General features: G+C 48.8%; 1 protein-coding gene across 2 annotated transcripts in view; it reads right to left on the reverse strand.

The window, feature by feature from the left end:
• Positions 1 to 208: 208 nt before the first annotated feature.
• The window catches only part of LOC138860584 (nuclear apoptosis-inducing factor 1-like), a 15,110-nt gene continuing 2,122 nt past the window's right edge, over positions 209 to 13,196 (reverse strand). Inside the window, exons 2-4 of one of the 2 annotated variants that reach the window (XM_070118402.1) lie at positions 8,770 to 9,207; positions 8,320 to 8,439; positions 213 to 379 (exon numbers count right to left, since the gene is read on the reverse strand). In XM_070118402.1, the coding sequence (XP_069974503.1) occupies positions 375 to 379; positions 8,320 to 8,439; positions 8,770 to 8,992 (348 nt within the window). In that variant the 5' untranslated portion in view covers positions 8,993 to 9,207 and the 3' untranslated portion in view covers positions 213 to 374. Of the gene's footprint in view, positions 380 to 8,319; positions 8,440 to 8,769; positions 9,208 to 13,196 lie in introns of both variants that reach the window. The other variant, XM_070118403.1, reaches the window with a different exon arrangement.

The raw sequence follows: 13,196 nt of genomic DNA on the forward strand, positions 1-13,196 counted from the left end.
CGATATCGGAGCGGTGGAGCTAATGTAGAAAATTCCCTTAACTATCTATCACCAAGCTGCCGTATTGGCAATTACAAGGACAACAAAAATCAAAGCTAACCAATCACAGTTCACAAGATGTTTCTCTGGCCAATCATAACTGTTTCCCAATTTGCGCGTCCGCATGTCTCGTCATGTAGTGCGCGTGCGGAGAGAGAGAGAGAGAGAGAGAGAAATACGATAACCACAAAGAATGAACTCACCTGACAAACGGACCCTCGTGGTGCCCTCGCAGCCTCCCTGCAACGCCGACGGAGCCGCGTCCTCTACAGCAGACGATCGTTGCCACGGCGAGATCCCCACGCAGTGCAGGACGGTTGCCTCTCACAGGAATATCATGCTGAAAGAAAGAGACATAGTACATTGCTTTGAATTCGTGTAAGATGAGTAGTCAATGTGCCCAACCTGGTCACGGCCGTTCAGATGCCCTGCTCAGTCCCGTACATGTGCCATAATGTGTTTTATAGGAGCTGTCCTGCCTGTCAGTCTGAATGCGAGGCAGCAGTCTGTGACACGGTTGATCAGCCAACTTCGCACTTTCCCGTGAAGATCCATATATATTATGCAGTGCTATATCTCTATCAAATAATAATAATAAAAAAACGTGAATGTGCAAATGCGGTTTTCTCTGCTAATTTCCATATGAGACTACCCATCAGAAAATGGCGACGACCACGGTGAAAATAACACCGGGTATTTACAGGAAATGGGAGGGGCCCTATTGGGGTAGCGTTTCTGTAAGGCCGGAGCAGATAGCCGTTTTCCTAGGCGTTCGCAGACCTTAGCCTGGATACCCTTATACACATATCAGTTTAACGACCGTCAAAATCACTTGTAAGAAGACACAGCGAGGTAAATCCAAACGTGAAATCCAAACGAGAGCACAACACAGGTAAAATGTCAACCGAGAAGGACCAAAGTGCGGGACAGAGGTCAGGACCAAAGTGATTTTCCTTCTTTTTACTTTCTTTTGCTTTTGGATTTCTTGGCTATCAACCAGCCAAGTGGTTATTAAGTTATTGTGGCCAAGGTCATTAAGCCAATGGATCCTATTTATTCTTTCAATCTAAATAAGGTCATAAAGTTTTGTCCCTTAGAAAAGCTGTTACTTTACGTTTTATTATTTTTTTCATTTGATAGTATATTGCTGGAGGTAAATTCTTTATTTTCAATTCTAAATTAATTTATTAGGTGTTCTGTGTGGATTATATTTTTGGCATGGTTATTAAGTGGTTTCTGGTTTTGTTGGTGAAATGATGATAAAGACACGCGCAGCTGAAATGATAATACACACAGCTGAAATAATAATACACACACAGCTGAAATAATAATACACACACAGCTGAAATAATGGGTACCCATTGCTTACAAAGAAGTTATTTAGAAATTTCATAGAACATTCCCATAATCACTCGCATCCTTTCTCCAACACAGATTTCAATATACCAGCCACTCACTCCTCACGACCAGATCTCATTATCTCGGAATCCTTACTAATTCGTAAGATGGAACCCGAACTAAACAACTCGACGACTGCAACCATCTTGTTTACCAATTAGCTGTTTTCACACTTGGCTATCACCGATATTGGTTAGTTTTATCCCTTACCATTATTTCACTATGGTTATATTCTTACATTTTTCGTTTTGTTCACTATATTTGTTTCTCCGTATATATATATTTTTTTCTTGTTCTCATGTGTTTACGCATTTTTTAAGTTCTGATCCTATTCTAATTATGTTTTTAAGAACCATTTTATCTTTAGCCTTATTGTTTTGTCTAATTGCCTCTTTTTGGTTCATTATTACAGCATTGATAATGGAGAGTTGATTGATCTCCGAAACGTTTGCAAATAAACATGAAATTACGACTGTCTTAGTCTACCTCTTCATACTGACTATTCGACGCCTGAGTGGCAAACCCATAACGACATTTATATATATATATATATATATATATATATATATATATATATATATATATACATATATATATACATATATATATATATATATACAATATATATATATATATATATATATATATATATATATATATATATATATATAAACGAGTAGCCATGTATTAATACACGCATATAGGGTAAAGATCGGCACCTATCAGTGTATATTTTATAACATCCTTTATAGTTATTTATTAAAGTATTTGCAATGCTATGATGATGATAATTGCCTGATATAAGCTATGATTTCTTTTTTTCTTTTTTCTTACGCGAGAAATCTGACGTCATATGTAAGTTTTTATGACGTCAGAGAGAGACTGTGTCAGCATATAACCCATCTCTTATTTTGATAATTATATAGTAATTGTCAAATTATACTGTCATCAGATACTTTATTTAAAGGGCGCATAATGAATAAGAGTTGGATCATTTCTCTAGGTCACGGACAAGCCTCTGTTGTGACACGACCTACAGTGTGCAGCCTACAGTATTCCGTGTCAGATCTCTTTCAGTCTGTCTGTCTGTCTCTATCTGTCTCTCTGTCTGTCTGTCTGTCTCTCTCTCTCTCTCTCACACACACACATTCTCTCTCTCTCTCTCTTTTATAATAGATGTGTGTGTGTGTGTGTGTGTGTGTGTGTGTGTGTGTGTGTGTGTGTGTGTGTGTGTGTGTGTGTGTGTGTGTGTGTGTGTGTGTGTGTGTGTGTGTGTGTGTGTGTGTGTATTGACTGTAAGACTATATAACTAATAAGGCGCCGTCCACCAGAGTCCAGCGAGTGTCACGCTGACTGTTATCGTCCCGGGGCCGGATTCTCAAAGGCGTCAAGGCGCCGTATCCCCTTCAGGCGCCTTGACTCAAGGCCGGCGATCTCACGGCCCAAGCACAGAGCAAGGGCTCTTTCTCTCTATCTATCTATCAAGCTACCTCTCCATTTCTTTCTTTCATCCTCTCTGTTGGTTTCTCTCGCTTCCATTCCACCTTCCCTCTCTCTCTCTCTTTCTCTGTGTCTGCCTCTCTCTCCTTCCCTCTTTCTTTCTCTATGGACCCGCCATGTTGGTGCGGGTTCAGGCGCTCTCGGTTAAGGCAGGGGAGAGCAGCCTTGGCGAGTAATTAACTCAATTATAGTGTCATTAGGTGTGCAGCATAAACCAATTGTGGACTACTAGATAAGGCGACAAGTGTAGTATTCCAACATAACTGTGCTTTGCTTTCCACGATAGATGGAGCCACACACCGTTCTTTGGGTGAACAGAGTAATTTTGTAATCGCTTTCGTTGTGTTCCGAGCGAATCTAGCGCTTGTGATTGGTCGAGATACCCTAAGAGCCGCCTGAAACGGAAGCTGTGATTGGCCACAGAAGATCTCTCTCTCTCTCTCTCTCTCTCTCTCTCTCTCGCTCTCTCGCTCTCTCGCTCTCTCGCTCTCGCTCTCGCTCTCTCTCTCTCTCGCTCTCTCGCTCTCGCTCTCGCTCTGCGCTGTGCCTTGGTCTCGCCTTGATGCCTTGTGTAGCACGAGAACAGGGAAGCACGACGCATGGTGAGTTCCTTTTCAGGATCCGACGCCACACAGGGTTTGGTAAAGACCTTATGGTTTTTTTTCGATATAAACAAGACTATATATATATATATATATATATATATATATATATATATATAAAATTTTATATCGAGAAAAAACTATAAGCTCTTTACCAAACCCTATGTGGCGTCGGATCCTTAAAAGGAACTCACCATGCGTCATCAGTTCATAATTCTGTTGTTAGTAGCGATAGGATCGCGCGCCTTCGCGCTGGACGAGCACCGCCCCCTTGCGCCCCCTCCCCTCCCCCCTCACCCTCTCCCTCCCTCCCTCCTCCCTACCAAAACGGCTCCCATGAGGACCATTCCGGTCCACGTCTCGGCGGCCGACATCGGCACTGCGGGTCGGCTGCTCGCTGAGGCGATCTCTCGGGCTCTGACCAGGGCTCTTCCGCTGGGTCCACCCGGGACCCGGCGGACGGTGACGGCCGAGCTGCAGCTGGCTTTGGAGGTCAAGGTCTCTCAGCCAGGAGTCGCCGAAGAGCCCGAGAAGGAGACCCAAGAAGTCGCCCTAGAGCCCGAGAAGGAGACCCAGGAAGTCACCCTAGAGCCCGAGATGGAGACCCAGGAAGTCACCCTAGAGCCCGAGAAGGAGGCCCAGGAAGTCACCCTAGAGCCCGAGAAGGAGGCCCAGGAAGTCACCCTAGAGCCCGAGAAGGAGACCCAGGAAGTCACCCTAGAGCCCGAGAAGGAGGCCCAGGAAGTCACCCTAGAGCCCGAGAAGGAGACCCAGGAAGTCACCCTAGAGCCCGAGAAGGAGACCCAGGAAGTCACCCTAGAGCCCGAGAAGGAGACCCAGGAAGTCACCCTAGAGCCCGAGAAGGAGACCCAGGAAGTCACCCTAGAGCACGAGAAGGAGACCCAGGAAGTCACCCTAGAGCACGAGAAGGAGACCCAGGAAGTCACCCTAGAGCACGAGAATGAGACCCAGGAAGTCACCCTAGAGCCCGAGAAGGAGACCCAGGAAGTCACCCTAGAGCCCGAGAAGGAGACCCAGGAAGTCACCCTAGAGCCCGAGAAGGAGACCCAGGAAGCCACCCTCGAGCCCGAGAAGGAGACCCAGGAAGTCACCCTCGAGCCCGAGAAGGAGACCCAGGAAGTCACCCTCGAGCCCGAGAAGGAGACCCAGGAAGTCGCCGAAGAGCTCGAGAAGGAGACCCAGGTAGTCGCCGAAGAGCTCGAGAAGGAGACCCAGGTAGTCGTCGAAGAGCTCGAGAAGGAGACCCAGGTAGTCGTCGAAGAGCTCGAGAAGGAGACCCAGGAAGTCGCCGAAGAGCTCGAGAAGGAGACCCAGGAAGTCGCCGACGAGCTCGAGAAGGAGACCCAGGAAGTCGCCGACGAGCTCGAGAAGGAGACCTAGGAACTCGCCGACGAGCTCGAGAAGGAGACCCAGGAAGTCGCCGACGAGCCCGAGAAGGAGACCCAGGAAGTCACCCTCGAGCCCGAGAAGGAGACCCAGGAAGTCGCCCTCGAGCCCGAGAAGGAGACCCAGGAAGTCGCCCTTGAGCCCGAGGAGACCCTTGAGCCCGAGGAGACCCTTGAGCCCCAGGAGACCCTTGAGCCCGAGAAGGAGACCCAGGGAGTCGCCCTTGAGCCCGAGGAGACCCTTGAGCCCGAGAAGGAGACCGAGGGAGTCGCCCTTGAGCCCGAGAAGGAGACCAAGGGAGTCGCCCTTGAGCCCGAGGAGACCCTTGAGCCCGAGGAGACCCTTGAGCCCGAGAAGGAGACCCAGGGTGTCGCCCTTGAGCCCGAGGAGACCCTTGAGCCCGAGAAGGAGACCCAGGGAGTCGCCCTTGAGCCCGAGGAGACCCTTGAGCCCGAGGAGACCCTTGAGCCCGAGAAGGAGACCCAGGGAGTCGCCCTTGAGCCCGAGGAGACCCTTGAGCCCGAGGAGACCCTTGAGCCCGAGGAGACCCTTGAGCCCGAGGAGACCCTTGAGCCCGAGGAGACCCTTGAGCCCGAGAAGGAGACCCTTGAGCCCGAGAAGGAGACCCTTGAGCCCGAGAAGGAGACCCTTGAGCCCGAGAAGGAGACCCTTGAGCCCGAGAAGGAGACCCTTGAGCCCGAGAAGGAGACCCTTGAGCCCGAGAAGGAGACCCAGGGAGTCGCCCTTGAGCCCGAGGAGACCCTTGAGCCCGAGAAGGAGACCCAGGGAGTCGCCCTTGAGCCCGAGGAGACCCTTGAGCCCGAGAAGGAGACCCAGGGAGTCGCCCTTGAGCCCGAGGAGACCCTTGAGCCCGAGGAGACCCTTGAGCCCGAGGAGACCCTTGAGCCCGAGGAGACCCTTGAGCCCGAGGAGACCCTTGAGCCCGAGGAGACCCTTGAGCCCGAGGAGACCCTTGAGCCCGAAGAGACCCTTGAGCCCGAGGAGACCCTTGAGCCCGAGAAGGAGACCGAGGGAGTCGCCCTTGAGCCCGAGGAGACCCTTGAGCCCGAGGAGACCCTTGAGCCCGAGAAGGAGACCCAGGGTGTCGCCCTTGAGCCCGAGGAGACCCTTGAGCCCGAGAAGGAGACCCAGGGAGTCGCCCTTGAGCCCGAGGAGACCCTTGAGCCCGAGAAGGAGACCCAGGGAGTCGCCCTTGAGCCCGAGGAGACCCTTGAGCCCGAGGAGACCCTTGAGCCCGAGGAGACCCTTGAGCCCAAGGAGACCCTTGAGCCCCAGGAGACCCTTGAGCCCGAGAAGGTGACCCAGGGAGTCGCCCTTGAGCCCGAGGAGACCCTTGAGCCCGAGAAGGAGACCCTTGAGCCCGAGAAGGAGACCCTTGAGCCCGAGAAGGAGACCCTTGAGCCCGAGGAGACCCTTGAGCCCGAGAAGGTGACCCAGGGAGTCGCCCTTGAGCCCGAGGAGACCCTTGAGCCCGAGGAGACCCTTGAGCCCGAGGAGACCCTTGAGCCCGAGGAGACCCTTGAGCCCGAGGAGACCCTTGAGCCCGAGGAGACCCTTGAGCCCGAGGAGACCCTTGAGCCCGAGGAGACCCTTGAGCCCGAGGAGACCCTTGAGCCCGAGAAGGTGACCCAGGGAGTCGCCCTTGAGCCCGAGGAGACCCTTGAGCCCGAGGAGACCCTTGAGCCCGAAGAGACCCTTGAGCCCGAGAAGGAGACCCAGGGAGTCGCCGACGAGCCCGAGGAGACCCTTGAGCCCGAGGAGACCCTTGAGCCCGAGGAGACCCTTGAGCCCGAGGAGACCCTTGAGCCCGAGGAGACCCTTGAGCCCGAGGAGACCCATGAGCCCGAGGAGACCCTTGAGCCCGAGAAGGAGACCCAGGGAGTTGCCCTTGAGCCCGAGGAGACCCTTGAGCCCGAGGAGACCCTTGAGCCCGAGGAGACCCTTGAGCCCGAGGAGACCCTTGAGCCCGAGGAGACCCTTGAGCCCGAGAAGGAGACCCAGGGAGTCGCCCTTGAGCCCAAGGAGACCCTTGAGCCCGAGGAGACCCTTGAGCCCGAGGAGACCCTTGAGCCCGAGAAGGAGACCCAGGGAGTCGCCCTTGAGCCCAAGAAGACCCTTGAGCCCGAGGAGACCCTTGAGCCCGAGAAGGAGACCCAGGGAGTCGCCCTTGAGCCCGAGAAGGAGACCCAGGGAGTCGCCCTTGAGCCCGAGGAGACCCTTGAGCCCGAGGAGACCCTTGAGCCCGAGGAGACCCTTGAGCCCGAGAAGGAGACCCAGGGAGTCGCCCTTGAGCCCGAGGAGACCCTTGAGCCCGAGGAGACCCTTGAGCCCGAGGAGACCCTTGAGCCCGAGGAGACCCTTGAGCCCGAGGAGACCCTTGAGCCCGAGGAGACCCTTGAGCCCGAGGAGACCCTTGAGCCCGAGGAGACCCAGGAAGTCGCCCTTGAGCCCGAGAAGGAGACCCAGGAAGTCGCCCTTGAGCCCGAGAAGGAGACCCAGGAAGTCGCCCTCGAGCCCGAGAAGGAGACCCAGGAAGTCGCCCTCGAGCCCGAGAAGGAGACCCAGGAAGTCGCCCTCGAGCCCGAGAAGGAGACCCAGGAAGTCGCCCTCGAGCCTGAGAAGGAGACCCAGGAGGTCGTGAGGACCTTCTCGTCGCAGCTCGCAGGCGCTCCTCAGCAGGAGCTCGCTCTCCAGCTCATCGCCGACGAAATCAAGGCGGGGCTGGAGGCACTCCTCCGGGTCTCGGGGACTGGTGGCAAGAAGAAGACTTTGGAAGTTGAGCTCCAGCTCTCCATGCCAAAGGGCTTCCTTTGCCACCAGGCCATCGGCCGGGTCCTGCAGGAGGCCGTCTTGGGTATGAGTTTGGATCCCGAGGACCAGACTCAGGGCTGATGACTCCCTTCCTCCCCCCTCCCCCCATCATACCCCCTCCCTCCCTGCCCCCTCCCCCACTAAATAAAATTACAATTATAATAATAATAAATGATAATAATAATGATAATAAATTTTTCTTTAAGATTTTTCTACATATATATATATATATATATATATATATATATATATATATATATATATATATATATATAATTAAAGGTAATAAATAATTAAAGGCAATGCATAATCAAGAAACCACTAACAGATCATTCATTTCCATTTGTTTATCTGTATGTAAAAAAACTCTTCTAGGTTGGGATACGAGCTTATCTATTATTTGTCTATGGAAAAGTATATATACAAAAACAACAAAAATAATGCGGTATATTTACATATATATATATATATATATATATATATATATATATATATATATATATATATATATATAATGGGACATTGTTAATTCACGACTTACCATCTGATACCATTTCTCCTTCAAGTAGCTGTCCTAGGCCCTCTACCGTAACTGGGTGAACCAAAGAGGACATGAGCTCTTCAGGTGTTGAAAGCTCTGGCTGTTTATAGTGTCCACCACCTAAAAAAAATATAACAACATTAAATTTTTTTCCTAAGTAATAACATAATAATGTGTGTTTATGTGTGTCAATACAAATAATATATACATGTGGATTCAAATAGCCTATAAATCTTACTGGCAATTTAACTGAAGGACAAGGTGTCATTGTGGTTGGATTAGCAAGCATTGCAAAAAATAATTTAAGTTAAGGCAAGTTTCAAATTATTTCAAAAGGGAAACAAGCCAAATACCTAAATTAAAAAAAAATATATATTTTTTTAAAGACACTTCCAACATATTTGCCCGGCGCTTTAATGTCTGCTAAACTAATGTACAACTCATACTCACCAGTTTTCGTTCGTTCTTCATTCCTCTTTGCCAGTTTTTTCTTCGTGACAGACTTGAAGTCGGTCAACTTGCTTCGGACTTCACTGGCAGTCCTTTGCGAGGTGCTGACAGCGTTAACCCTTTCTGTTACGCTGTTCCAGGCCGCCTTCTTCACCTTACTAGTCACCGTCGATGAAAATGAGCCCTCAATAACCCTCTGCCTCTTCTGAACTTCCTCCACCATAGCGTGCAGCTCTTCATTAGAAAAATTAGGGCGACGTTTTTTTCTTCTTCTTCTTTCTTCTTTTATAGGGTTTTAGACTTTTGAGTAGTCTATATCCCCTGGATCCTTTTTCTTTTCTATTCTTTCTTTTATATGATCTCCGTTAATCTGGTTTTTCTTAGGAAGATTTTGGTATGTCTGAGGGTGTAGTACTTTTCTGTTGGGGAGAGCTGCACCTGTGAATAGCAAATCAATATTAGGGTTGTTTATTTTGATTTTTTTTAGTGCTTCTTTTAGTCTTGTTCTGTTGGAATGGAATCTTGGACATTGGAGTATTAAGTGTTCTATTGTTTCTTCTTCGATATGGCACCATCTGCAGAGTGGATCATTTGTAATTTTCATTCTATGTAAATGTTGTTTTAATCTTGTGTTTAGTTTTTATTCTTGTTATGCATACATCAATTTTTCTGTTTTTAGATCTCGTCCATGGTTGAGGATCTGTGTTTTTCACTAGATCATTTTTTGTGTTGAGGATTGTATTTAATTGTCTTATCCAGTTGTTTTGATTTTTTATTTTAATTTGTTTAATTTGTTTTTTTGTGTCTTCATGTATCGTTATGGAATTTGTTAGATTGTGTGCTTTTTTTGCTGCCTGGTCTACTATTTCATTACCTTTTATGTTTTTGTGTGAAGGTATCCATTGTAACATTATTGTATGTTTTTGTTTTACTAGTGTGTGTATGATTTCTTGTATTTCGAATATTATGTGTTTAAAATTTTTTGGTTTCGAGTTGGATATTAGAAGTAGTGCAGATTTTGAGTCTGAAAATATCACTGACTTCAATAATTTATTATTCTGAATATATTTTAGCCCTTGTTTTATTGCAAAAAGTTCTGCTTCTATTACTTCCGTATTGCTCGGTAATTTCCATATTATTATTTTTTTTCTTGAATGTAAATTGCTGCTGAAGTAAAGTTAATACTGTATATTTTTTAGCCATCTGTAAATAGTTTTTTATAATCTAGGTATTTTGTGTTTTCTAACATTGCATAATGTGATTTTATTATTTGCTCTGGAAGATTTTTTTCTTGATATTCCAAAAACTTTGTATCTATATTTTCAACAATGTCGTACCATGGTGGAATGGGAGTTATATTTGGGACTGCTTTTGTTTTTATATTTATCTGTAATTCCTTACAAGTTTCCATAACTCTGTGTATTAAGCTTCTTTTGTCTTTTATGGGGTTGTATTCTTTTATATTTGTTGTTGTTAGTTTTTTTATTTGGGTATTTTCTGTTTTTTCTAGTATTTTTAACATTTGAGTTAATTCTTGTTCTTTTAATTTGTTTTTAATAGACATCTTATTTGTTACTGTGTATATAGTTATGACTGGAGTTGTTATTAAGCAACCTGTAGCTATTCTTATCATCATCATCATCATCATGGGGGCTGACGCCGGCGGGGGCGCATAGCCGCATCCACCCTTCGCTTCCACCTACGAGGATCCCTCATGGCTAGACGCCAGGCAGGGACTCTGCCCATCTCTAGTTCTTCACGGCAGCTTTGGTCGATCTGCCCAAGCCATGACTTCCTCGGTCGTCCCACAGGCCTCCTCCACCCAGGGTTGTCTCGAACAGAGACGACCTGATGGGCAGGATCATCCTGAGGAAAGCGAGCCAGGTGGCCGTATAGCCTGAGTTGGCGATCACGGATTGTGCAGATAACAGGTCTTGTGCCAGTCTCACGGTGCAACCGTTGGTTGGACACGTGGTCCCGCCAACAGTACCCCATGATCTGGCGCAAGGACCTATTGCAAAAGGCTTCAAGACGAGCCTCCAAGGCACAGGACAATGTCCAGGTTTCGCTACCGTATAGCAAAACTGGCATTATCAGGGCCTTGAAAACCCGTAGCTTGGTCCTTCTGCACAGGTACCGACATCTCCAAATACACTTGTTGAGAGAGTTCATGACCCCTGCTGCCAGGCCAATCCGTCTGCTGACTTCATGGTCTGATAGCCCAGAGTTATGAACTACACTACCAAGGTATGTAAAGCTCTCTGTGACTTCAATGTCCTCGCCGCAAGCACGTACCGACTGAACAGGTTCTCCTAACAAGTCCCCAAATTCCTGGACCTTGGTCTTGGTCCAGGAGACCTCTAGACCCAGGGGCTTCGCTTCATTGCTAAATGCATCGAGAGCCGCCACTAGGGTTTCCAAAGACTCAGATAGAATGGCAACGTCATCAGCAAAGTCAAGGTCTGTAACCTTGATATTGCCCAGCGTTGCCCCACAATGACTTTGAACAGTAGCTCTGCCCAGTATCCAGTCCATGCAAGTGTTGAAAAGAGTTGGTGCAAGGACACAGCCTTGCCTCACTCCTGAACTAACAGGAAAAAAGCTCGACAGGCCCCCACCACACTTTACAGCACTTTCAGTACCAGTATACAGGCTAGCTATTAGTCCAATAATCCTTGTTGGTATTCCTCTCAGCCTCAGGATCTCCCAAAGTGACTCCCGATGCACCGTATAGAACGCCTTCTTCAGGTCGATGTAGGCTGCAAGCAGCCCACGCCCGAACTCACGACAGCGCTCTACAATGACTCGAAGCGCGAGGATACGGTCTATTGTGGACTTACCAGGAGTGAATCCGGATTGCTCCAGTCTCTGGTGCCTCAGTAGATGGTCTCTGATACGTCTCAGAAGGATGTGGGCGAGAACCTTGCCTGGTACACTGAGCAGTGTGATGCCTCGTTTATTGCTGCAGTCCCAAAGGTCCCCCTTCCCCTTCCAGAGAGGGATGACCACACCCCTCAACAGGTCAGGAGGAACGGAACCGGACTGCCAGATGGCAGCCAGGACAGCATGTAACCCCCGTGCCATAGGTTCACCACCAGCCTTTAACAGTTCAGCTGGTATGCCGCAGATACCAGCTGCTTTACCACACTTCAGCTTGGAAATCGCCCCCCCTAACTTCAGTTAGGGAGGGAGGGTCCTCACTGATAGGTGGATCCGGCAGCGGGATCTCGACACTACCCGCATCCAAGTTAACTGTTGGTGGGTCAACCTGGTACAGCTGCTCAAAATACTCAGCCCAACGTTCCCGCACCGCAACAGGATCTGAAACGATCTGACCACTTACTGAGCGAACTGCTGTCACCTCTGAAGAGGGCTTGGAGTTCAGCTTTCTCAGGGCTTGGTATGCAGGACTAGGTCATTTACTAAGAAATGGCCTTCTACCTCCTCTGCAAGACTCCTAATAAACTGTTCCTTGTCCCTTCTTAACAGGGACCGAGTTCTGCGCACAAGAGAACGGTGCAATTCCCGATCCCCTGTCAGACGAGCCGCACGACATGCATCTGTGGCTTCCAGTGTCTCCTGCGAGATGGAATTCTGTACTGCTCTCGGGCGTACACCAATCGTATCTTGAGCTGCATCAAGCGTTTCACGTTTAAAGGTATCCCACAGAAGAACAGGGTCTGTCAGACTGCCAAGCACTGCGAAACGATCAGAGATTGCCTCAGCAAACCCGCGGGCACACTCCCCATCCCTCAGCCTGTCCAAATGAAACACCCTAGGGTGATCATTTGACCGCTGGGGGGTTTTGAAGTGGACCCGGAGGGTAGCCACAACCAATCTATGGTCAGTACCACAGAGCTCAGCACTCCTGTACACCCTGCAATTCTGAAGGATCCTCCAACGAGTGCTAACAAGTATGTGGTCGATCTCCTTGGCTGCGTTACCCACATCACTGTACCATGTCCAGCGATGTGGGTCTGGGCGCTGGTACCAGGAGCCAGAAATCCTTAATTTCTGGGACCTAGCAAAGTCCCGGAAAAGGAGGCTATTCTCGCTACCGGCATCAGCTCCTGAACCATGGGGACCGACAGACATCTCATAGCCAGCTCGATCACAGCCCGATACCGCATTGAAGTCGCCCAGAACAATGCAAATATCTCGTCGGGGACATCTGTCTACCACAGATGTAAGTTTGGAGTAGAACATCTCTTTCACGTCAAGTTTACAAACATCGGTAGGAGCGTACACAGCAATAAGAGACATGAAGCCAAAAGATAGCTTCAATCTCAATACCATTATACGCTCATCAACAGGAGTAACCTCTACTACCGAGGGCTGGAGTCTGCTGGAGATGGCAATGGCTACTCCCTGGAGATGGTGGCCATCGCTGCGGCCCGACCAGTAATAGGTGTAGCCACCTACACAGG

Source organism: Penaeus vannamei, chromosome 42 (assembly GCF_042767895.1).
Source record: "Penaeus vannamei isolate JL-2024 chromosome 42, ASM4276789v1, whole genome shotgun sequence".
In the NCBI taxonomy this organism is placed as follows: domain Eukaryota; kingdom Metazoa; phylum Arthropoda; class Malacostraca; order Decapoda; family Penaeidae; genus Penaeus; species Penaeus vannamei.